The sequence below is a fragment of the Rhinoraja longicauda genome, chromosome 1, assembly GCF_053455715.1.
Source record: "Rhinoraja longicauda isolate Sanriku21f chromosome 1, sRhiLon1.1, whole genome shotgun sequence".
In the NCBI taxonomy this organism is placed as follows: domain Eukaryota; kingdom Metazoa; phylum Chordata; class Chondrichthyes; order Rajiformes; family Arhynchobatidae; genus Rhinoraja; species Rhinoraja longicauda.
This window is the reverse complement of record NC_135953.1, coordinates 88,441,579-88,468,468: the sequence shown is the minus strand read 5'-3', so window position 1 is coordinate 88,468,468 and position 26,890 is coordinate 88,441,579. Positions and strand designations below refer to the sequence as shown.

The following is a 26,890-nucleotide window of genomic DNA, read 5'->3' as shown; positions in this document are numbered from 1 at the left end:
TTTGGTGATGAGCTTGGTGGGGATGACCGTGTTGAAGGCGGAGCTATAGTCTATGAATAGCATCCTCACGTACGTGCCCTGTCTCTCTAGGTGAGTCAGGACAGTGTGAAGAGCCAGAGAGATGGCGTCCTCTGTGGATCTATTTGCCCTGTATGCAAATTGATGTGGGTCCAGTGAGTCAGGGATGCTGGATTTGATGTGTGAGAGGACCAGCCTCTCAAAGCACTTCATGACTATCGGCGTTTGGGCAACCGGGCGGTAGTCGTTCAGGTTGGAGATCTTTGCTTTTTTCGGCACCGGAACTATGATAGCCGACTGTTCAGCACAGTCCTTCAGTACCCTTCCTTGAACTCCTTCCGGTCCTGCAGCCTTGCGTGGGTTGACCCTTTGCAGAGCGCGTTGTACCTCCTGTGTGCTCAGTTGCAAGACCTGTCCCACCGCCTTGGCTGGGGTTCTTTCACTCAAGGTGGTTTTGCCAGTTTCAAAGCGGGCAAAGAAGGTGTTTAAGCTCGTTGGTCAGTGCCATATCGCTGTGGGGGCAGGCAGGGCTGCTCTTGTAGCCAGTGATGTCCCTGACACCCTGCCACATGCTTCTGGTGTCCGTGGTGTTGAACAAATGATATCAAGCAAAAATACAAATAAATAGTCCAGCACTGTCCTCTTTTGCAAGTACTGTACACATCTTCTATATTGTGTAGTAAAATTACATCATTGCTCAGCAGAGTGGATGAACTAATTGAAAATAAAACCCAACCTTGTACATAATTTTGTGAACACATGATCTATTAAGATTAAGGATTATTAAAAGACCATTGTAGTCACTGTTGATTGCAGTCAGTTCACTTGAAAAGTAATGACTTAATTCAAAAATATGCAGGGAAAGACAGTTACAACTGACAGATTCATTGCAGATTCATTGCAGATTCAAAAAGAGCATAAGTGAAATGGAAGGACTGTATAGAAACATAGAAAATAGGTGCAGGAATAGGCCATTCGGCCCTTCAAGCCTGCACCGCCATTCAATATGATCATGGCTGATCATCCAGCTCAGTAACCTGTACCTGCCTTCTCTCCATACCTCCTGATCCCTTTAGCCACAAGGGCCACATCTAACTCCCTCTTAAATATAGCCAATGAACTGGCCTCAACTACCTTCTGTGGCAGAGAATTCCACAGACTCACCACTCTCTGTGTGAAGAAATGTTTTCTCATCTCGGTCCTAAAAGACTTCCCCCTTATCCTTAAGCTGTGACCCCTGGTTCTGGACTCCGCCAACATCGGGAACAATCTTCCCGCATCTAGCCTCTCCAACCCCTTAAGAATTTTATATGTTTCTATAAGATCCCCCCTCAGTCTTCTAAATTCCAGCGAGTACAAGCCTAGTCTATCCAGTCTTTCTTCATATGAAAGTCCCGCCATACCAGGGATCAACCTGGTGAACCTTCCCTGTACTCCCTCTAAGGCAAGAACGTCTTTCCTCAGATTAGGAGACCAAAACTGCACACAATACTCCAGGTGCGGTCTCACCAATGACCTGTACAACTGCAGTAGAACCTCCCTGCTCCTAAACTCAAATCCTCTTGCTATGAATGCCAACATACCATTCGCTTTCTTCACTGCCTGCTGCACCTGTACGCTTGCTTTCAATGACTGGTGCACCATGACACCCAGGTCACGTTGCATCTCCCCTTCTCCTAATCGGTCACCATTCAGGTAATACTCTGCTTTCCTGTTCTTGCCGCCAAAGTGGATAACCTCACATTTATCCACATTATATTGCATCTGCCATGCATTTGCCCACTCGCCTAATCTATCCAAGTCACTCTGCAGCCTCCTAGCATCCTCCTCGCAGCTAACACTGCCACCCAGCTTCGTGTCATCCGCAAATTTAGAGATGTTGCATTCAATTCCCTCGTCCAAATCATTAATATACACTGTAAATAACTAGGGTCCCAGCACTGAGCCTTGCGGTACCCCACTAGTCACTGCCTGCCATTCCGAAAAGGACCCGTTTATTCCTACTCTTTGCTTCCTGTCCGCCAACCAATTTTCTATCCAATTTTGTATACAATTAAAGCAACACTTAATGAAACAAACTGCACAAATGGATCATCACTTCATCAAAGCCTAAAATGTTCTTGTTAAAATGAAATAATGGCAATAATAGACTGTCAAGCTGGAGATAATATAAATATGATTATCTAAAAATTATGTTTCATAACAAAAACGTTTTCTTAAAGCGAATGAATCAAAATTCCAGCCCACCACCCTTCAGCTCAAATCTTTATTTAATCGTAATATTACCCCTCTTAGTTTTCATTTGAATCAACACTAGCCAAAAAAGTAATCAATTAAGAGTACCAAAAGTCTAATCTGATTACTTCAACTATGAAGTCTCCAATAACATCATAGGTTCTAGGGCCTCAGCTGAGCCATTTTTTTCATATACACTTGTCATTAGATAATTGTATGGGACGTGGAACCACCACCTTATCTAAATTAGCTTCTAAAAACAAAAGTTCTGGGAATTAACATTCACTGGTTAACCAATTGGCTTACATGATTTTGATTAGATAACGGAAATTATATCTTCACAGGGATGAACCATTTCCCACTGGGCAAAGAGCGAAGTCAAAGACTATGAATAATCATTACATAGGACAGCCTAGTTGAGGGAAACTTCAAATTACAATTCTTAAACAACACAAGGTCCTAATTTGAGGTATGATGATACACTGACTTAATTAGATTCAGAATAAAAACTAAAAATATAATGATGTCATTTTAAAAAGAAGAAAGGACCATCGAGAAAAATAATTTGATTGAAAATTACAAATGGGGTTAAATTAGTTTTACAATTTCAGAGTATTTTATTTGAACTCTTTCTCAGGACATCATACCTTAACTGTGTTAACATGCTGACCGTCCAGATATAAAGTAGCAGTGCTGTTCTTCAACATGCCTTTACTCATCACAAGCACTAGGTGATGCCACTGTCCCTCATTAATTAGTTCACTGCAGCGAAATCGAGCACAGCAAGGAAGAATCTCATAAAAGGATGACTCCTCACTGAAGTCATCAACTAAAACAAAGAGGAAAAGCAATTCAGCATGTTTCACAGGATGACATCACTCAGGTTTCTCTGAACAAACCGACATAATACTCCACCAGCACCAATACTTCATGCAGCTTAGAATCAGAGGGTCAAGTTTCTTCACACAAAGGGCGGTGGGTATATGGAGCTAGATCCAGAGGTGGTGGTAGAGGCATGTTTACAAAACATTTGGATAAGTACATGGATAGAAAGGGTTTTGAGGGATGTGGAGGGAAAGACAAGCAAATGGGATTAGCAGTTTGTTGGCACGGACAAGTTGAGCGAAAGGGCACATTGGCACTTTGAATAGCTTTATGAATTTTTTCCAAACACATTTTCAAGCTCAATAATATAATCTTGAAAAATTGCTTAAACGTCTTGCAAAGATTCACTTGCTTGAATGTACACTTACCCTCAAAGTAATAAATTACCTCTCCATAAACTAACATATAAGTGATCAGACATACATGAAGAGCAAGTGAGTGGATTATTAGAAACAAAGATCAAAACCTTAGATAAAGAGGCGGTCCCAAATCGAAGCAAATGATAGTACCATTTAAGACGCTGCAATGAATTAAAATAATATTCTACCACCTCATACCACTGGAAATCCAAACCTTTGCCAGAGAATCTAAAACATTTGACTGCAAACCAATGTCGACTACTTTTAAACACAAATGTGTTTGGATAAAAATATTGGCAGCCTCTAAGCAGATGCCCAGTTGGTGTTTACAATTAAATAAGGTATTTTTATTGAGCAATATCAAGAGGGAAATAACTTTAAAAAACCCATTAATATTCTAATGCATTACAAGTTCTGTTTTGCTAAAAAAAAGTATGACAATGGTACTGCAAAACAAGCATCTTATTTTTGTACATATCTTCCACAGGTCACAACAATTGCTGTGAAACTGCTCGTAATGCAGCTGTGAACAGAGCTCCCACATGATAGATGAGTGCAGCCCCACGCCACCCGACCATCAACCCGCAAACGCTCATTCCTGTATGTGCTGTAAATATCAGGTGTTCATAAGCTGGGGAGGACCTGTATGTATTTACTACTTGTTAGTATCACAATTGCCACTGTTGTCACATTATTAATGAATGACAGCAGTCTCAGAGCACTCTTCGATTTGACCTTCTGTTATTCTTCCAATCAAAGAAACCAGGATCATCCAATCACCAGTCATTCCCATGGCAACTATTTTATGAAATTACCAATGCCCTAAGATTATACTATACTTGTATGTCCTAGAATATGGAGAATACAGAGAAATAAGTACAAACTGCTTTTATTAGTTTTCACAATTGTAAAGATAATTGGTGTCTTTCTGCAGATAAGGAAATCAGCTGAGAAAATAAAATCAGACCAGGTGTATAAGAAGACTATTTAAATAACACTTAATGCTCCTAAAAGCAGAGTTTAGTAGTTCAAATAATTATCGTAAACCTGAGATAGATTTTTATCAGCCAAACTTATAAAAGGAAACTGTACCAATGTAGATGAATAATGTCAAATTCCAGGTCAGTTGCAATTTCACTGAAGGATAAATAAGATTCAGAGGGTTGAGATAAATAAGATTCAGAACAATGAGAAAATAAAAATCACAATAGTAGCAAATTTCAGGGAAATTCTGCTACTGCAACATGATCAGAGCTAACCTAAAACAAGTATACTACCAAATATGAACTTCTTTATTTTAATATTGAACAGCTGAATGCAATGGAATTCCAATAAATGCAATAGCAATACTCAAAATAAATTCTGCACATTCACCAGGATCAAAATTCAATATTATACCAGTTAATCATTCCATAGGAAATGTGGATTCAGAATTTGTATTGAGAACTACAGGTGAGAAAATTAGTGCTTAACAATTATATTGAAGCATATCTTATCATGCACTTGGTTCTACTAGCACATAACAAAATAAACAGGCTATTCCCAAATAGAGGTCATACACATTCTCGCACATGGGAGAGGGCTGATTGGGGATACTCTCCTTGAGGTCTATCTGCACAGGTTGACCTCAAGGGGACATTGCTAACAAAATTTCCCAACTCTCAGGATGGCAAATCTGCCTACTGTGTTTATTCTTGAACAACAAACGTAAAAATTGAAAAAAAGTGAAGTAGGCTACCAAGAGAAAAGACTATTTGGGGGTTATTTTTTTTCTTTCTTTTTTGCAGGTGTGCACATGTTTATAAATCGATTCTTTTATTTTTCTAATTTTTAATTATTTTAAACATCTTAATTTATTTTGTTTTTAAGAAACAGATTCCAAATGGTTTTGAAATGTTGTGAAGACAGCTTGTGAGCCTGAATCCTGAGAGGCTCAGTACTCCCTGGCATCTGTGAGCCAACTACCCAGCAGAAAATTGGGTCAGGATCATACTGGAAAAAACAGTGCAACTACGGGCAAATAACCGGTCACCTCAGGGCAGTGAAAGATCTGCCTGAACATCAGAAATCTGGCAGCAATTTTTGGAACATAGGTACGCATATTTAATACAGCACGCCCATCATTGCCATAAGTGATTCCCTCCTCCTCTGGAGGATACACTGCTTTGCACCCTACTGCAGCAAAATTTGAAATAAGCAAAGCAAAAAACCTCAATTAGTCTCTCGTGTTTCAACAGATTAGAGAAATCCCTAAAAATACTAATTTTGCATGTAAAGTGTTATTCCTCATAATTATTGTAAATTTCATACTTAAACTACATGTTAAAATCTCTGCATTTGATATGTCATTGTAATCACTGCTTCTGCAAACCAGTAAAAACAAAATTAAAAGCTGGAACCTTTAACTTCTTAAGTGCCCGCGAGAAACCTTCAATTTAGTTGCACTCTCAGTCTTTTTTTAGGATCAATGTGCTGCATGCTGGAGATCCCCTCAAGCTAATGCTTGATTGTTGCAACATCGGAAAAGCCAAAATCTGTGCCAGAAATCAGTAGATTTGTAAGGGCAGTATTCTTCAAGGTCAACGACACACACCACTCTTGTTAGGGCACTGCCACAAAGTCTTGGCTGCAGAATGATGTAAAGCACAGAAGGTGGCCAATTAGCCCATTAACCTACGCTGGTTCTTCGACGGAATTATCCAATTAGTACCATTCTTGTGCTCCTTCTCCAAAGGCTGCATAAACAATAAACCTTTTATTAATGCTCTTTCAAAAGTTACCATTGAGCTTGGTTCTGCATCCAAAAAGATAACACCATCCAGACTTTAACATATGCCAAAATTCATTCTTGTTTGTCTGTTGTCAATTAGATTAAACCGTTATCCTTTGGTTATTGCCAGTTCTACCAATATTTAAGCTTTCAAATTTTATTAAAATGTGTAATACCTTTATTAAATGCTCTTTCAAACCTCACTGTTCTTAGTTTCTCCATTCTCTCCACATAACTGAAATCCTGCATCCTTGATATTATTCTAATAAATCTCCTTTAATCATCCTTAATGTCTTAAACACTCCAAGGTCCAAAATTGCACTCTCCGTTGCTAAACATTGAGATGTCAATTCTGCTGACCATACATTTTCAATTCAAAGGTCAAGCAGTTACTGTCCGAGATGTCCTGCACCTCCAACTGTATTCTATTAGACCTTGTCCACAAACCTTCAGCGTTTCATTCTGAGTGTAATTGTTGCTGGAGATTTTTTAAATTATATTTATCATTATAATTGAAATGTTGAAACTTCCTTATTCCTATTCAGTGTTCTTTTACATGACAGGATATTAGATACACAACTGCTTACTTTGTTCTCACTAGCTCAAGATTACCTGGAGACTATGCCATACCAGATTTTTTAATTTTTACAACTGCCTGTGCAGAAATACACAGAATGTCTACTGATGAATAGAACTGGAACAAACCACTACATAACAATTTTGAGCCAAAGCTCGTGTTTTAAGAAAATTTAGCATTCTTTCATTGTTTATGGACATTATTTATTCCAGCAGCCATATTAAAAGTGAATCCAGAGAAGGATTGGTTAATAAAAAGAAATGCAATATTTTTAATGTTGTTATTTATGAGATAGTACTGGGCCAACTGAAGAGGCCGGAGTTATATGCAATCCATGTTAAAGATTTTGATGAAGGTACTTGGTAATAAAGAAAGGCAGTAATATAAACACAATATTTTTAAAAAAATAAGAAATGAGTAAATATTGGCATCAAGTGGAACGTTTGTGTGCTGATATATGAACCACAATAAATTCCAGATGGTGACAAATTATGTATTGGCTTTTATTGCATAGGATTCATCAGTAAGGAAGACCTGCCATAATTATATAGGATATCACTCCAGGTCAGAGTGTCTGCATTTGGTTTCTATACCCAAGGATGGACATATTTGCGAAAGATGCAGTGCAGTATAGATTGAGAGCATTAGAGTGGGATGCCAAGAAATGTTCATTAAGCAGAGATTAAATAAGTTTGGTTGAGATTGCGAATGAGAATGAAAAGATATTACTTTTCATAATATTACAGAGACATAAATTTATCTTGATAATGCCTCACAAAATATAGTTTTGGAATATTCTAAAAAAATCCATATTTATTGTGAAAAACCTTCATATTTAATCTGTTACATTCCAAACATGTTTAAACAACAAATTTAACCCCAACTCACCATAGTTTTGCAGCAATTCTTCCTTGGTAGAAACAAATAGGGACCTGTCTTTCCCAGAAAGGATTACAGCAAGGCAAATGAAATGCTGCTCAGATGAATTTGATCTCCGCACTAGGGTAAGAAGCTTAATAGAATGATTGGTCAGAGGGTTACTGAACCTCTCAATGCAAAACCAGGTTGAATAAGTAAGTCCAGATGGTGGTGGAAAGAATCGTTCACCTGAAAAAGAGTGTTTTACTTTTATTCATATAAAGAGAAAGACAGTACATATATTTTCACCATTTCTCATTGATTTATTATTCCATCAATTACATTAAAACTGAATCATTTATGTGCTGTTCTTACACTTCTGTGTTAAACTACATTTGTCTATCCACTTTACCAGGCAATCCTTCTCCTTCATAAATTTGTTGCCATCCTTATTATAAGTGTAAAACAAATCCGACTTGCTGCTTCACACATGCAATGCAACTTGCATTATTTCAGATATAGTCATTTACACTTATAAAAGATATTTTGACCTCTAAGCCTTACTTATTTTGATAGACAGACATTGCTAAAATACTTTTATAATTTGGCAAAAACAATATCTTGCAAATCCCATGACAGCAGTTCTCATGAGAAGTAAGACGAAGAAGAATCTCTGCCTGTCACCTTCTTCCAACAGATTCTATTATAAATCTGGGTGATGAGCTTATTTAAATAATGGAGACAGGCACTAACAATGATTTATCAAAGGTACTCAGCATTCAATGCATGTAGAGATGGAGTTGTTTTGTTCCAATTCAGAAAGGGAGAATGTTGTGCCAGAAATAAACCAAAAAACATCAAAAATCAAATTTAATTTTCTGAAGCTTTGCAAAGGTAAATTATCCTTGAAGGATCGATTACAGATGCCTCTGCACCATTAGATTTTCCAGAAAGTCCACAATAGTGCCACTGCTGCTCTCAGCAAATTCAGATCTTACTTAGACAACTGGAATACTTATGCTGGGATTTCTATGGTGTCCAGGGATGCTGACTTTCTATTAGAAGGAAATCTTAAAAAGATAAGGTGCTTATCACTACATATTTAGAATCTCATAATAAGCAAGCAATATTTAAAAAAAGATGAACCAAATATGAATCCTTTGCTATAATTTCACCCATGTTAAATAAAATATTCGTTTAGCTGCAGAAATAATAGAAACTTTCAATAATTTTTCATGGAGTATGCCGCTTTTTAAGTATTTAAGAATGCACAATTTGATGAATAGGCTTCAGTATTGCTAGCTGGTGTGGAAAATGAATGAATGCTGAAGGTGGAGCAACAAAATGAGCAATGGATTGCAGAATGGGAAATAGTGGAAGCATTCCTATGTTCAAGGACTTTTCTAAGAGGGCACCAGAGATAACTCAAACATGTACTCACTCAAGCCTTACACGAATATTTCCTCTAAATAAATCTGTATGATAATCAGAAATGCACAGAGATTGATGTTTCACACCCCATGAATCCCCCCCCCCCCGTGCACCATCCTCCACACCTCTCAATTAAGGATAATACAGCCTGTTATAATAATCAAAATGCGAGTGCAACTGGATATTTTCTTGGCCTTGGTATCTGAACTTGCTAAACCCTTAAAAAAGTTATCTTTGAATTATGGATGCTGCATATAACTATGCATGTGTTTTATTTACATGAACCCTAGGGGATTCTATCATAAACCTCTTAAATTGCTTTTGTCCAACTATTTAACATTCTTTCTTCATTGCCATTTCCTTGGGATTGAAGATGACTCAATTGTGCAGGTTTAGCAATGGCTGATGAGGCAAATGTAGGACTCACAGACTTTGCCACATGGTGATAAAAGATGCCTGACTAAAATGCCTGGTGGTACTTAGTATTCCATTCATTATTTACGACAAATGCCTGTGTGCCGCCAATGTAGGGACTCCATTTTGAGTAGTCATGAGCAAAAGGCTCCCAATAGTCAGTGGGGAGGTTGCATTTTTTCACCGTTGTTTTGAGGTCAGCCATGAACCTTTTCCTCGCTATCTGGTAATCTCTTCCTGTAACAGGCCTCCAAATAGAATGATTGTTTCAAGAGTCTGGTGTCAGGCATGATGATGATGATGATGATGTGGCTTGCCCAAAAGAGGTGAATGTGTGCACCACCATCCTCAATGCATGGGATGTTAGCCTGGACGAGGAAGTCTGATATTGGTATGCTTATCCTTCCAGATTTGGTGTATTGCAGTAACTGCATTGGTTGTATCTCTCCAGTGCCCTGAGTACCTGAAGCAGTGAATCTCAGAATCATGTAGACAACAGGAGTCATGGCTGCCCCAATGGACCATGAAGTTTAGTCCGAGTTTTAATAATGTTCTTCAAATGTCCTTTTCCTTAGGTAGCCAAAGGATGTACTGGTTCAGGGTAAATGATAGTGCTTTGCATCATTAATGTCTATCTGCAATGAGAGCTCATTCCTTAAATTATGGACCTTATCATTCTATGGACCCTCATTGTCAGAGGCCGCACTGCATAGCAGAGGCAGGTGAAGAGATGCCCTTTGTTTCACAAATGTTGAGTCCTCTTGTATGCTGCGGAGAATATGACAACTCTGATTTGGTACTCAGTGCCCAAACACGCAGAAGCAAAAATAGTTGTCTTTTCGCTGCTGCTCAATGCTTGAAATCACAATGACCTCTTGGATGGAGACAACCAATGTTGAACAATTTCCCATTAGTCGTGTAGATCAATTCCACTCCAGGGGAAAGCATGGTTGGTGGTGAGGTGAAATATTATGGTGAAAACAATTGAGACATATTCCAGAGCAATGGTGTAGTCTTGCTCGACACTGATTTATACAGAGATTGGCTCTGTTAGGAATGTATTAGAAACATGGCTTGCATGCCATTGTAACTTGGATGAAAGCATGAAGATATAGACACAAAATGTGCTGATGACACAAAAATAGGTGAACGCAACATAAAGTGACTTCAATGACCTGGTAAATGAAATACATTGTGAATAAATTTTTTGCCTTGGCAGAAAATATTAGAAAAAAGAAACACATTATCTGAATGATGAAAGATTGCATAACTCTGAGGTGTAGAAGGATGTGGGTGTTCTGGTGCACGATTCATGAAAGGGCAGTATCAGATACTGCAAGTAAATAAGAAAGCTAACTGAACGTGTCGGAAAGGACTGCAGATGCTAGTTTAAATCAAAGGTATGCACAAAATGCTGGAGTAACTCAGCGGGACAGGCAGCACCTCTGGAGAGAAGGAATGGGTGATGTTTCGGTTCTGAAGAAGGGTCTCGACCCGAAACGTCACCCATTTATTCTCTCCAGAGATGCTGCCTGTCCCGCTGAGTTACTCCAGCATTTTGTGTCTACCTTCCTTTAAGGCTAACTGAATGTTGTCCTGATTAGTTTAACGGCATTATTTTTGATGCAGACATTCTGGGCCGAAATGCCTATTCCTGTGCTGTGCTGTTCAGTGTTCTATGGCATAATTATGTTGCCGCTGAGGTCTCCAGGAACATCTTTTTCCAGAAGTGGGAGGTTTCGTTACGTTTATTTTTAATGAAGCTCCTCCCTGCCAATTTTTTTATTACTTCAACAGCAAATACCATCTGCTCCCAAGACCCCTGTTGTTTTCAGTTACCATATGGCCATTTCAGCTACTTGACGGTTAGCAGTGGCCGTAAAGCAGATCTGAATATGCTGCTATGGGATGGACTCGAGTGCTTATGTCACATAACTGCAGTCAAGGAAATATTCAAAGGATTCTTTTCCAACATGGAAGACAGCCTCCGACCTTGAGGTTTAAAACCCTGAAACTCCAGCATCAAAATACCTCTTGCATTTGGTCAGGTGGGTACTGAGAGTGTCAGAGAATGTGGAAAGGTTGAAATCAGGGATTGGGAATAGAACATGGACTGGACCAGTAATTCATTGCTAGAGCGGGGCTGAGAATATGGGAGGGTGAGTGGCCACCAGTCTATCCATATGTGCAGGGTGTGGGTAAAACTGGATTGCTCTGGGAAAGAAGGGGGCCGGACCCCAAGATTGCCCATTGAGAAGAGAGGCGGGAGAATTTAATGGATGGATGATTGAGGTCTGAGGAAGGATGGGAGATTGTTAGAAATTGAGGGACAGGCCTGTGCGCATGTGTGTATGTGGAATGGGAGGAGAGCGATGTATGAAATAATGGCCTGAGGGGTTAAAAGTGGTGTTGGTGGAAGGTAGGGTTAAAATACTTAATTGAGAAAGGGTTTCTATGCCTCAGCCTGTGTGTGTCTGTGTATTTATGAATGTGTGCAAAAGTAACCAGGTAAAAATGCATATGCAAGCAAGTGCTGAAAGGCATCTGTGTATGACCATTAATTTCCATGTAGCAGCAAATGCTTCCCAATTACTTTGGTCCCCTTTCCTTTGCATCAAGCCTCACTGCAAAATTGGTGTAAAAATAGCTACCTCAAGCTAAAAGGGATCACATACAAGCAACCTCTACTCCCAAATATTAAATTTGAGAGACAGACCGTCAGAGCCCTCATGTCTTACCCCAAAACCACCAGGCCAGAATATTATTGTTATATCTCAGGAAAACAAAAGCTTCATTATCAGCATCACTGCCCTATGTGGAAGCCACGATTTAAGCACAAATGCTGTGTGAATCTTATTTTACCTGCGCCAAGTCCACTTGTAACAGCTCCATCGTTTATTCCTCCTGTTGCAGTCGGAGCATGGATGGGGGCATTGTGAGGAGCCAAACTGGGCAAAAACAGACAGCTGACAAGAAAAGAAAAATCGAGCCCTTATAACTACCAAGGTAGCAAACACAATGAAAAGTGCAACACAGTTTCAACTGCAACACCTGATAATTGATTGACAGGAAATAATTGATTGACAGGAAATATAGGACTTTATGAATGTAGTTTTGCTTTAAATGACAGTTGAAATCCCAAGCAGATTAAAAGCTAATTGTCCACTGACCAAAAGTCCTTGATTTTGTTTTCAAGTAAAGCATCTGATACAGAAATAATGGGTTATAAATTAAATTGTAATTTCTAATTATGAGTTCAACTCATCATTTAACAAAACCATACAGATGCTCCCCGACTTACAATATTCCGACTTTGCGATGGTGCTAACAGCAGTGACCCGCAGCTCGCTTACGGCCACGTGATCACATGTATTCAATGCATTTCGACTTACGATATTTTCGGTTTCCGATGGGTTTCTCGGAACATAACCCCATCGTAAGTTGAGGAGCACCTGTACTGGATTCTGACCAGCCATTTTACATGGTTATATTGGATTGTACAATCCATTAATACTTCATGTGTAGGAAAGAGCTGCAGATGCTGGTTTAAATCGAAGGTAGACACAAAATACTGGATTAACTCAGCAGGACAGGCAGCATCTCTGGAGAGACCCAAAATGCTGGAGTAACTCAGTGGGACAGGCAGCAACTCTGGAGAGATACAAAATGCTGGAGTAACTCAGTGGGATAGGCAGCATCTCTGGAGATCCCATTCTCCAGAGATGCTCTCTGTCCCGCCGAGTTACTCCAGCATTTTGTGTCTACCTTCCATTAGTACTTCATGCAGAGCTCTGTGCCATGAATTCTACCAACTAATTAGCAAACAAAGTCTCACTGCAGTTTACAGTGTTTCTTTTTAATGACTGTATCATTAAACTGCACATGAAAATTATACATATACTAAAGCATCTTCAGTGGTATTAGAATTGATGTTTACTCTGAACCTATCAGCAAAGAACTGAAAAATAATTTTGTGAGATATTTGCAATTTACTTAATTATGCGCAAATTTAGCAATGTGCAGCAAGGAAATAAACTACATCAAATCTCTCATCATTAAATTTAGAATAATTCAACATATCTAATAATTTTATCCTTTTTACTTTAAGCTTCAAGTTGTACAGAATGAAAAATAATTATTTTTACTAATTCCTAATAAAGTGAAAAACCTTTTACTTATCAAGAGTAGAAATCCACCTGATACTCACCCAAAGCCTTCCAGATTTGTATCAAACTCCACAAATGCTGGGGTGACTGATGAACCATGAAGTCTAATATCATGTGGTGTTGTCATGGAGACCAAGCATTTCACCCTGGTCAGAGGCACGGTGCTCCCTTCTGCCCCTTTGAGCAAGCTTTTGCTAATCTTGTAGTGACTGTTGTCTTCATTCAAGGTGAATACATTATCAGGACCTAACCCATCCATTATGTTCCCTAGGAGGTGAGAATATTTAAACCAGTTGACAATAAATGCAGGAAGCAAGGTAAAAGACACTTGAATATAAAAAGAAATATAAAAATATATATTTTTTTCTTAGAACCAGTTTAAACATCTTGTGATCTCACATACAGTGCCCTCCATAATGTTTGGGACAAAGACCCATCATTTATTTATTTGCCTCTGTACTCCACAATTTGAGATTTGTAATAGAAAATATCACATGTGGTTAAAGTGCACATTGTCAGATTTTAATAAAGGCCATTTTTATACATTTTGGTTTCACCATGTGGAAATGACAACAGTGTTCATACATAGTCCCCCCCATTTCAGGGCACCATAATGTTTGGGACACAGCAATGTCATATAAATGAAAGTACTCATGTTTAGTATTTTGTTGCATATCCTTTGCATGCAATGACTGCTTGAAGTCTACGATTCATGGACATCACCGGTTGCTAGGTGTCTTCTCTGGTGATGCTTGCAGCCATCTTTAGCTTGTGCTTTTTTGGGGGCTAGTCCCCTTCAGTTTTCTCTTCAGCACATAAAAGGCATGCTCAATTGAGTTCAGATCGGGTGATTGACTTGGCCACTCAGGAATTGACCACTTTTTAGCTTTGAAAAACTCCTTTGTTGCTTTAGCAGTATGTTTGGGATCATTGGCTTGCTGTAGAATAAACCGCCGGCCAATGTTTTGAGGCATTTGTTTGAATTTGAGCAGATTGGATGTGTCTATACACTTCAGAATTCATTATGCTACTACCATCAGCAGTTGTATCATCAATGAAGATAAGTGAGCCAGTACCTTCAGTAGCCATGCATGCCCAGGCCACAACACCCCCACCACCGTGTTTCACAGATGAGGTGGTATGCTTTGGATCTTGGGCAGTTCCTTCTCTCCTCCATACTTTGCACTTGCCATCACTCTGATATAAGTTAATCTTCGTCTCATCTGTTCACAAGACCTTTTTCCAGAACTGCGGTTGCTCTTTTAGGTACTTCTTGGCAAACTGTAACCTGGCCATCCTATTTTTGCAGCTAACCAGTGGTTTGCATCTTGCAGTGTCGCCTCTATATTTCTGTTCATGAAGTCTTCTGTGGACAGTGGTCATTGACAAATCCACACCTGACTCATGAAGAGTGTTTCTGATCTGTCGGACAGGTGTTTGGGGTTTTTTCTTTATTCTGGAGAGAATTCTTCTGTCATCAACTCTGGAGGTCTTCCTTGGCCTGCCAGACCCTCTGCGATTAGTAAGCTCACCAGTGCTCTCTTTCTTCTTAACAGTTCCAAACAGTTCATTTTGGTAAGCCTAAGGTTTGGCTGATGTCTCTAACAGTTTTTTTTCTTGTTTCTCAGTCTCATCGTGGCTTCTTTGACTTTCATTGGCACAACTTTGGTCCTCATGTTGATAAACAGCAATTAAAGTTTCCAAAGGTGATGGAAAGACTGGAGGAAAGACTGGGTGCTGAGAGCTCCCTTATACCTGTATTAAGGAGGCAATTAAACACACCTGAGCATGACAAATGCCTGTGAAGCCATGTGTCTGAAACATGGTGCCCTGAAATGGGGGAACTATATATAAACACAGCTGTAATTTCTACATGGTGAAATCAAAATGTATAAAAATACCTTTAATAACATCTGACAATTTGCACTTTAACCACATATGATTTTTTCCTATTACAAACCTCAAATTGTGGAGTACAGAGCCAAATAAATAACTGATAGGTCTTTATCCCAAACATTATGGAGGCCACTGTATAACTGCAGAACTATTAGAATTGTCATGGCATTAAAAAGATACAGATGGGAAGTACCGTAACAAACAGGATCATAGATAATGTACTCATCAAGAAAAATGTCAGAAAAATACATTCACTGGCCTAAAAATCACGCCAAAATAACGTTAAAGTGGCTCAATATTTAAAAAATCAGCCCAATATTATTCAGCTTGCATCATTCATATTTCAGATGATTATGTACAACTTGTAATGGAATGGGATGATTAAAGGGCCTGTCCCACTTAGGCGATTTTAAGGCGACTGCCGGCGACTAGGCTGTCGCCGAATGTTCGCCGGGGTGTCGTGGGCATGATCGTGAGGAGTCTTCAATGAATCGTCGCGGAAAAAATTTCCAGATAGAAATTTCTCGGCGACAGCTGGCTTGTCGCCAGGTATCGTAGCTTATTGCGGGCACTGTCGCATGCTGTCTCCAGGTTTGCTAGGTTGTCGCAGATGCATTTAGAAGCACGTAATATTAAATGAAGAAAAGGTATTTGAAGATACCAGAAGATAGTTTTGTTTAACCAATTTATTTACCGTCGGGACATTTGACAGGTAGATTGGAGGCGACAGTTTGACGATCAGGTAAGCGTGGTAATTCCGCGATGTTTACGAAGACGGTGTAATCTCTTAGCCAGGTGCTAGTTTCACAAAAAAAGTAACTTGTATCGACCTGACCCGGCATTGTCGTGGGGTAAAAGAAAATTTTGGCGATCTGCTACGACTTTTGACAGTCGCCAGCAATCGCCTTAAAAATCACGTAACTGGGACAGGCCCTTAAGTCTTCTGCACCGAAATCTATCTCAGGATGCACTTTGGGATGCAAGGTATGTGAATAAGAACAATGATTTTTAGACTGCATCAGTTTTGCTACATTAACTCATAAATACCCTGCATCCCATACATTATTCATTTGTTGACAATACAATTTATTTATTGGAATGTAGTTTTAAAACTCGAACACTTAAACTCAATCCAAAGAAGTGTGAGGTAATTTATTTGGGGATGGCAAGGGAGTACACAATAAACAGCATTACAGTGGGAAATGCAGAGGAACAAATTGAATTAGAAATGCATGCCCACAGATCTTTAAGGTACTTTAGGTGCAAAAAAAGGTACACAAGATGTTATCCGTTGCTAGACCGGAACTTTATACTAAAATTGGGAAAACACAAGTTTGGTCATCAAAAGCCAATTTTGTGCAGTTCTGGTTGCAGCACGGAATAGATGTAAGAGCAACAGTGTTGCCACTGAGATAATTTACGATTGCAGTTTTTTTTTTACTATATCTTGAAGATACTGGGGTTTTCATGGAGCGGGGCGGGGAATTGAGATGCAGGGAGATTTACTGATATATACACAATTGGTGTGCATAGAAATTATATGATGGTGTGTATAGAAACCACTTGCATCTCTTAACAGGAAACAAGATTTATTACAGGGGTAGCTGTGTTCAGATTCACAGGGATTAATAGTAATACAACACTGAAACAGGCCATTTGGTCCAATTTGTCCATGCCGACCATGATAATCTTATAATCCAATTTGCTTGCATTTGGCCCATACCCCGCTTAACCTTTCCTATCCTATGTCTTTTAAACATTGTAACTACCTGCCTCCACTATCTACTCTGGCAGCTCATTCCATATACCCAACAGTGTGTGGTAAAATCTGCCTCTCAGATTCCCTTTAAATCCCCGTAGTTTTAGACTCTGCTACTCTGGGGAAAATCTGTGAATGTCTATCCTATCGATGTTGTTCATAATTTTATAACCCTCAATCGACTCGACTCCAGTGCAAACAGTACCTATTCAACCTCTCTTGTAATCTGACAAGTAATTTTCTATTATCACCAAGACAATTTTTATTTAATTTACTATCTCACCCTGGATACTATCTATTCTAAACTTCTGGACTAGTCTGCAATGCAAAATATTGTCAAAGGAGTTGTTAAAGTCCATGTACACAATGTCCACCATCCTGCCTCAATTTTCTTTATTACCTCCTCAAAAGACAGTCTAATTTATGAGACACAATCTCTCACAAACAAAGCCAGGCCAGCCATCCCTAATCAGTCCTTCCATTTTCAAAGTGACGATGGAATTGATCTCCACTGATTTCCGTAGTTTTCTAGGATTCACTTGATCAGGCCCCAGGGATTTATCTCCTCCTTTTTACTTTTGATATTCTCTTCCCTGCTCACTAACTTCCACATCCGTCTCAATGAACAATATAGGCAAAAAGTATTCATTTATGACCTTGCCCAAACATAGATAACCTACCATCTCTCTAGTTCACCTTTTGTTCTTCTCCTATACCTTCTTAACCAGGGAGATCTCATGTCCCCTTTATGCCCTCTTCATTTCCTTCTTAAGTGTACTCCAACAATCCTTAGACTCTCCAAACAAGTTGTCTGATCCCAGCTGTCTATACCTGACATGTGCTTTCTCCTTTATCCTGAGCCGAGTCTCAATATCGCTGGTCATCCAGGGCACCCTTAATCGAGCAGCTTTGCATTTCATTCCAACAGGTACATGCTGGCCCTAAACTCTTCCTATTTCACTTTTAAAAGCCTGTGAGTTTTAGGTTTATTACTGTCCACGTGTATCAACACTACTTGCCAGACATCTCTTTACCTGCTAATCAACCTCTCCCGATCTTGCTTTGCAAGTGGCTGTCTTTAGTCATCGAAGGTAGCCTTGCTCCTATTTTTTGATAATTATATTTAGAGGTTTGCAGGATTTTTCTTTATCCAGCACATGATAGGGGTCTGGAACGCATTCTTTAAGTGAGTGGTAGAGGGAGAAATGTTCATATCTTGATTAAATAAGGCAGAATAGAACATAACTGATTTGCAATATTTTTTCGGGAAAACAAATCATCTATTACCTATACGGTTTTGTTCCAGTACATGTGGTTGTCTTTTAAAGTCCACAGAGCAATTGCTAAAAGGCATTTAAATGTACCACACACATCTCACGATCAAATTGTTTTGAAAATTGTCATATTTCAAATAAATAACTCTGAATAAATCTGAAACCTATGAAGTTCCACATAAACCAAAGAAAAACAAGAAAAGAGATTTTACAATGTATATATACCTCACAGCATACCTCTCATATCTGCTTCACAACTTAAAGAACTTGGCTTGTGCACCCTGTACACACTAATCAGTTTCTTATCCCAGGCCCCACAATTCAATGGGTTACCAAGGCGGAGAAACTCCCTGAAAACAATCAATACAAATATAATCAATATCAATAAATAGAAACAATAAACACTTATAGTTTTCAATAAATTAAATACGGTTTCTCATCTCTTCATTCAGCAGAAAAAGTTATTGGAGATTGTCTTTACTTACAAACAATCCTGCCCATGCAAACCTTTTAAATGGTTTTGCATTGAGGCCATTACTGTAATTCAGAAATAAAGTTGAATTAAGAAAATAGGAGGTAATATATTTACTTTCACCAATATCTGAAAAATTGAATTTATGATAACAGAGTTGCTGCTGAAGTATCTAAATGTAGGAACGATAAATTTAACATAAACAAACATGAAGCAAACACTTAAATTCTTTCAAAAAGAATGATGCCACATTCTTTCATGCTCGTGATAGCCTTCACAATCAACAATGTGGTTTCTGGGACTAATACTGCTCAGCTACCAAGTCTACTTGTTATTCATTTCAATATTAAAATAACTACATATATCCTTAAAGAAAATTTCAGTTTATCTGATTAAAAACAATGCAAATGCAGACCAATATATCTGAAACTATCTACAAATGTCACTGTGGAAGAAGTAACACATGACAAAAATCAGATTTAGCAATGTGCCTTCATCCTCCAACAACAATATGCCATTGCGAGTTTGTGATCCTAGTTGTTAATTCACTATGCGGACTGGAGAAAAAGGGGTTGGAGGAGCACCCCCTTTATGGAAAGTTTATTTTTGGTCCTGTCTATCTTGCATTTCAAGTGGTGAAAGATTGGGGTAGAGGGCAAGTGCTAAGTTGAATTGAACTACATTTTACAGTGTCTCTGCAAATAATATCAATGAGGATGTCAGGGAAATGATGGCATTTTCTTTGATTCGTAAGTCCTGATCATTAGTTTGTTGCATTAGCAGTGGGTTTGATAGAGTTGGAAGATGCTGGGGGTTATAGGGGAAGTTGTTTACCTTTCAGGCAAGATTTATTTAGCCTCTGAAGTTGAAACAATGAAGCTGTAGGCAATGTGCTACAAATTAAAGCCCATTGCTAAGCTGCAAATATCATATCCGAAGGTAAACATTTGTCGAGAAACAGTTTACTTCCAATTTAACTTTTTTAAACTACATTTTGACAAATTCACAATGGATATCAAATAATTAATAAGCTTAGATTCATTTGTATTTTTTATATACAGTATGTATACTTACCTAAGGACGAAGGTAGACATAAAATGCTGGAGTAACTCAGCGGGACTGGCAGCATCTCTGGAGAGAATAGGTGACGTTTCGGGTCAAGACTTCTTCAGACTGATGCTTCCTGTCCCACTGAGTTACTCCAGCATTTTGTGTCTACCTTCGATTTAAACCAACATCTGCAGTTCTTTCCTACACTTCTTACCTAAGGACCATTGGTTCTAATGACTGTGAAGCTAATCGCTCGAACATCCTTTGAAGTGGTGGGTGTAGAGGATGGTCTTCATCAGACAGAGCTGAACTGCATCTTTGCAAAAGCCGTGCATGAAGTCCTGCATCACACATCACCTGCTGATTTCTCTCTGAGTGGATGAGTGACTGCAAAATGTTAGCCACCGCAAACTGAAGGGCTAATGCATGCTGAGAAAGACATGAAAGAGATATTTGAAATAGTTTACAAATCATCCAAACTTAGCTCCTTTTTGCCATAGACCAAGCACGCTCAAACTACTAAAGGAAGAGGATTTACAGCTGTTAATTGCAAATTATAAAAGTTTAAAAGAGAATATCACAATCAATATCCCTGACTGATCAATGATTGGAAAGTTATCCCAGTAAAGTTATGGTATGGTCCACTTTTAAAATATCCTCTTCCTTATAATATGATCTTTGCAAACACTGGAATATTTCTCAACAAAAGAACCATTTCCTATTGTTTAAAATAATTACAATTCTTACAAATTACAATAATTCCAAATTTCCACATGACATTTTACCGATATCTGACATTCAGAAATACATTCACCATCTTCCATTGACTTTTATTAAAGTTTGGCTGTTCTACAATGTATGCGCTTGACATAATTTTAAAAAATATATATATTTTACAGCGCAGTGGCAGTTAATTTAAAAATGTTATTAATTTTATCAAAATGACTGTTTAAACCTTTCTGCTTTGGGCTCAAAGGCAACAAAAGAATTCAATCTAAACTAAGCAGGATTTGTATTAGAGCTTTATTTAGAAGAAAATATCACAACCAAACCTGGACAACTTATTTGTACACTGATGTTAAATTATGCTTCGTCATGGAATTTTGGCTTTGTCAGCAGTGCCATCATTTGGATCTGTCCTTCAGCCAACAAAGAGGGAACAGAGCACTTTCCTCGGCATTACTACTCATCCTTACTTATGAGGTTGTTTACTGGGTCATGTTTCTCAATGTTGTTTGTGCAATCTTTCTGTGCTGTAAACGTTTATTACTAATTTAGTAACTACTCTTGAAAAATAAGCCAGAAAGCGCTGAAAGAATTGAGTGTAGTGAAAGCCACTGTATAAAAAGCACTTTTTTTCTCAATTAGCCATTGCACTGTGAACTCAAGATTATCATAAAATATCACTCATTCATAAGTGTTGATCTGAAGAACAGAAGACCTCCTTGCCCCCATAATATGGCAATGTCGGCAAAACATTTTGAAAAGAATGCAAGAAAGGAAGTAGTGGATCTTCAAATATACAAGTTCCCAGTTTTCACTTGCAAACCACTGCATGAACTGACAGAAATGAATAACTGGCATCAACCAATTGTATCAAATAAGATAAGGGAATTTCTAATCTGAAGTATTTTGAAGTATTTAGAGGTGCATTTTGTATTAGCTATGTTACAATGATTCAATCTTGATTTTTTTCAAAGATTAAATGCTCTAGATAGAAATTAATAGATCTAGATTGATGCACTCCATCCACTGTCCCACAATGATTGACAATTACTATTAAGAGTTTCTTTAATACAAATGTGACATTTAATAAATTGTATCTCATAATTTTGACTGCCATGGATGAAAATCAATTTACAACTTTGGACAGATATGAATGCGGGAGTAGAGCACCCACTTTCATTTGAACAATATACACCTTGCAAGTAAATTTATTATGCAGGTCAACATATTTTTGAGATGATTCGAAACAGTCAATTAACTTTTTGATGATCCAGCAGATGGCAAACTTTTGAAGTGTTTCAATATTCAATGGAGTATTTTGAAATTCTAGTAATTCAATGTAATTATTTCAATTTGAGTTTATCACAAAAGTAGTGAAATTGCTCAAAAGCCCATTATCATCAATACAATTAAGTATATTGAATGAGATTATTTAGTATTAATTTTATCCCGGAGTCAATGGAAGTACATTTTGTATAGAATATTCATGTACAGATACATATGATTAGAAGTCCACTGAAAATTAACAAATATTAAAGGTACTGATTAGGCTACACAAATAATCATAAATTTAATGTTTCCTTACCCAAAATATTCCCAATGTTTGTATTTCATTGGTTAAAAAAGGCTGAAATTATTTGTATTTTTTAATTTTTGCATATTACTTTTAATATGAATTACAAATACAGTTTTCAGATAATATGCTACAGAAGTACTCATTAGCACAAATGCAGATCACAAATGAGGAAAAGGCAGTGGAAAGGGCAGTCGGGGAATGAAAGAAATCCCAAAACTGCAGTCAAACTCCATGTCCAAAGATGGTTGCAGGCAGGAGTATGGAATGGAAGAAATTAATCTGTTTATTTAGTGGCCTCCATTGACAAGAAAAATCCATATGCAAAGACAGTTGAACATAGTTTAATTAGGATGTGTTCTTTTAAGCCAATTGCCTTTGTACTGAGGTAAGAGAGGACAAAAGTAAGTTTGCAATTTTAAACTGTGAAAAGATGCAGATATACGTATTACACTGCAGTTCTCAAAGTAGCTGTGCAACTTTTCGAAGTCTACATAATATTACCAGTGTAGATAAATGTTAAAGATTAAATACATTATTTTTTATTGTTTCTGATCATAACAGAAATAAGACTCAGGTTCCTGGTGTGAGTCTCAGCTGGTTCAGGAAGTTTTAGAACAATTTATTTCAAATGTAGGAATGTTGTACAAAGAAATGGCTCCTGAAGTGATAATCATTAAATCTTACAGCAAATTAGACAGAGAGAAAACAAAATAAAGAAGATGGGGAACAGGTGCAGTACCTAAACTGCATTTTTATTATAATGATTTTCTTTTGATTCGAGCATGGATAGCAGGTTGGCTGGATGATAGAAGGTAAAGAGTGACGATAAAGGGGGCTTTTTCTGGTTGGCTGCCAGTTGGCTGCCAGTGACTGGTGGAGTTTCGCAAGGGTCAGTTCTGGGGCCATTACTCTTCACGTTGTATATTAATGATTTGGACGAGACGTTTGAAGGCTTTGTGGACAGGTTTGCAGATGATACAAAAATAGGTGGAGGGGCAGATAGTGTAGAGAAAGCAGGGACTTTGCAGAAGGTTTTGGACAGGTTGGAAGAGTGGGCAGAGAAGCAGCGGATGCATTATAGTGTAGCAAAATGTGGAGTCATGCATTTTGGTAGTCGGAATAAAGGCGTAGACTATTTTCTAAATGGGAAGAGAATCCAGAAATCGGAGGTGCAAAGGGACTTGAGAGTACTGGTGCCGGATTCCCAAAAACTTAATCTGCAAGTCGAATCAGTAGTAAAGAAAGCAAACTCAATACTAGTATTTATTTCAAGAGGGCTTGTATACAAAAACAGGGATGTAATGCTGACGCTCTATAAGGCGCTGGTAAGGCTGTGTTTGGAATATTGTGAGCAATTTTGGGCACCATATCTGAGGAAGGATGTGCTGGCTCTGGAGAGAGTCCAGAGGAGGTTTACAAGAATGATTCCAGGAATTAGTAGGTTAACCAATGATGAGCGTTTGTAGGTATTGGGCCTGTACTCGCTGGAGTTTAGAAGAATGAGGGGGGACCTCATTGAAACATACAGAATAGTCAAAGGCTTGGATAGAGTGGATGTGGAAAGGATTTCTCCACAAGTGGGAGAGACTAGGATAAGAGGTCATAGCCTCAGAATTAAAGAACGTTCTTTTAGGAAGGAGATGAGAAATTTCTTTAGTCAGACGGTGGTGAATCTGTGGATTTCATGGGCACAGAAGGCTGTAGAGGCCAAGTCAGTAGATATTGTTAAGGCAGAGATAGATAGATTCTTGATTAGTGCAGGTGTCAGAGGTTATGGGGAGAAGGCAGGAGAATGGGGATAGGAAGGAGAGATAGATCAGCCATGAATGAATGGCGGAGTAGACTTGATAGCCGAATAGCCTAATTCTACTCCCATCACTTATGACCTTATGATATCTTCATCTTAAAGTGTTAATGAACTTGGTGTGACTGAACAGGCATATAACCCATAACATAGTGTAAACAATCAACAGTCAAAATTCTAATCTCCCAATAATAATTTCCTTTTGAATCCCATTTTATCTACCTCAAATTGTTCATTGGAGCCGACTGAAGCCAAGAGGTCTAAAGTTGCAAGTGCAGCTCCTGGATGTATTATGACTGCATCAGGAGAATGCAAGGAAGTCAGTGTGTTGAGTAGCTTTAATTCTGAGACGGATTTGGCTGGCAACACAGGTGGAGCTGAAACAGTGTGATAGCCCGGCCTACATAAGAAATAAAACCATTTTTATTACCGCATTCATTCCGCAATTACTTTAGTGCTAATAGAAATAGAAAAACATTTCTAATTTTGAGTATTTACAAGTTGCAGCTATTTTGTATGTAAATCATTCTTAAGTTAAGGTCCTGCTCTTTTCTTCATATATCCCCTTATTTTCAAGAACAAAATGTTGTTAAGTTTGCCACGATTTAATATCATGATTTTCAAAGGTTATAAACAGCTGGGTGATTAGAGCAGAGCTTCTATTTGCAGATGGCAAGCATTCAAATGTTAAAAGTCTGTCAATACCATGTCCAACGTAAACTTTGAGATAACAATCTTCTAAATACCTCAAGTAAATACTATCTAGGAACAAGCAGGAATGTTTTTCAGCACATCTAACAGAAACTTTACATCTACCTGTCATATCTTATCTTTAGTTCATATGAACATCTTGGACTGTTGTTGGATAGACATTTTTAAATAATCAATGGGCTCATGATTTAAAAGCTTCCATTTCAGGTGCATAAGGTTACAATATCAGTTACCAAATGTTTCTCATTTTGAAATGACTGAATCCAATTTTATTTTTCTGCAAATGTAAGATGGGAATAATTTATGTATTTTGAAATATCAATAAGTATCCCTTAATTGTAATTCAAATGAGAATCAGTAGGACTGAGAGAAAGTTTGAGATAAAAGGGTAGGTCATAAATTGATGCAGTTTATATCTTTTACAGGTCGAACACCGATTTTCTGGCTCTCTCCATTCCAGAGCCTTTCTGGATTATCCCTATTTTCCAGACCTACAGAGGTCATGTGATATTGAAATGTCAATACATCCCTGGCCCGTTAATGACACCCGTCCTGTGTCTCCAAAGCATCATAGAGTGCCAGAAACTTAAATAAAACAAATATAAAATGTAAACTGAATATAAATGGAATGACCTGCCAACCCATCTCTAGCTCCCATCATCTCCCCGGCCATTTAGAGCTCTGGCGTCAAACCCACGTCCGACTTGCAAAGTGTACCAGCGAGCACTTGTTCACGACAATATGACCAGCTGTTGGTGCAGGTCACATTGTAGCCCCTGGGCGTGGCGCTTTCTTCTAGCCCCACCTCCATTCCCCTCCCTCAACACCCCCTCATTCCCCTCCCCCCCACCCCCACTGCCCCCTTGTCACCCCCAACTGCCTTCTCCTCCCCCCACCACCACCGCTGCCTACTCCTTCTCCCCCACAGTCGCCGACATATTGCGCCTTGGAAGTGACAGCAGGCAGGAGGATAGGGAGCCCGACGGTGACCACGCAGGTTCTGTTGGTGGGGACATGCTAAAGAAAGCATTGTCCCTAGGGGCAACAGCGTGAGCCTCAACAACAGTGGGTGAACCAGTGAAGGAGAGCTCACTGGTGCACACCCGCGGCATCGGTGCCTAGTTTTAATGTGAAACAGCTCAGTGCTTGAGTAACTCAGCCGACTGAATCAGTCTGAGGAATTACTCCAGCACTTTTGTGTCCTCTCAGTGGGTGAAGAAGGGCTCGCTGGTGCATCTTGCGAGTCAGGTGTGGGGTCGGAAGCTGGGGCTCTTAAGCGGCCGGGGAGACGATGGGTGCCAGGATGGGTCGGCAGGTCCGTCTGGTATATCCAACATCTGTTATAAGGGGATCGTTAAAATGATGGTTTACTGCATTGTCGTTGAGAAACAGTTAGGAGAGAAGATTGAGAACATAGTTGATCCTTTCACGACGGAGTGACATGATCGGAAAGAGCGCTCGCCATTCACAAGGCCATCTGTGGCCACCCAGAGAATTTCAACTGAGCTCTCATAATTTTGTCCAGTTTATAGCTGCGTGTGGACCATCAGTGCCGGAAAATCGATGTTCAACCTGTACCTTTTTTGATGTGGAATCACTCTGACGCAAAAGTCTGAAAAATCGGAGTCAGTATATATTACATTTGGATTTCTCCTTGCAGGAAATTTTGCAAGTATGAAATTTTGAATGGACAGGGGTATCATTCTCTCCATTAGAAATAACAAATGAAAAATATGATATTGGCATGCCTGCATTATACACAACATACACAACATACACTTCTTAAAGTTTTAAATGAAAGGCGGATTTTCTCTATTTTATTCCTTGGAATCGGAAAGAGCAAAATTGTTGAGTCTTCGCTGTCAATTGCACCCCAATATTTCTCAAGGGGACACATTTCTGGGTGTAA

At 38.7% G+C, this 26,890-nt stretch overlaps 1 protein-coding gene across 3 annotated transcripts in view; it reads right to left on the bottom strand.

Moving 5' to 3' along the window:
* The window catches only part of wdfy3 (WD repeat and FYVE domain containing 3), a 271,504-nt gene that overhangs the window by 138,725 nt on the left and 105,889 nt on the right, over window positions 1-26,890 (bottom strand). For all 3 annotated transcript variants that reach the window (XM_078402045.1, XM_078402054.1, XM_078402063.1), the window contains 7 exons: window positions 24,493-24,670; window positions 20,379-20,593; window positions 18,880-18,992; window positions 13,755-13,980; window positions 12,410-12,513; window positions 7,733-7,951; window positions 2,901-3,082 (listed from right to left, as the gene is read on the bottom strand). In XM_078402045.1, coding sequence (XP_078258171.1) covers window positions 2,901-3,082; window positions 7,733-7,951; window positions 12,410-12,513; window positions 13,755-13,980; window positions 18,880-18,992; window positions 20,379-20,593; window positions 24,493-24,670 — 1,237 coding nt within the window. The remainder of the gene's footprint in view (window positions 1-2,900; window positions 3,083-7,732; window positions 7,952-12,409; window positions 12,514-13,754; window positions 13,981-18,879; window positions 18,993-20,378; window positions 20,594-24,492; window positions 24,671-26,890) is intronic.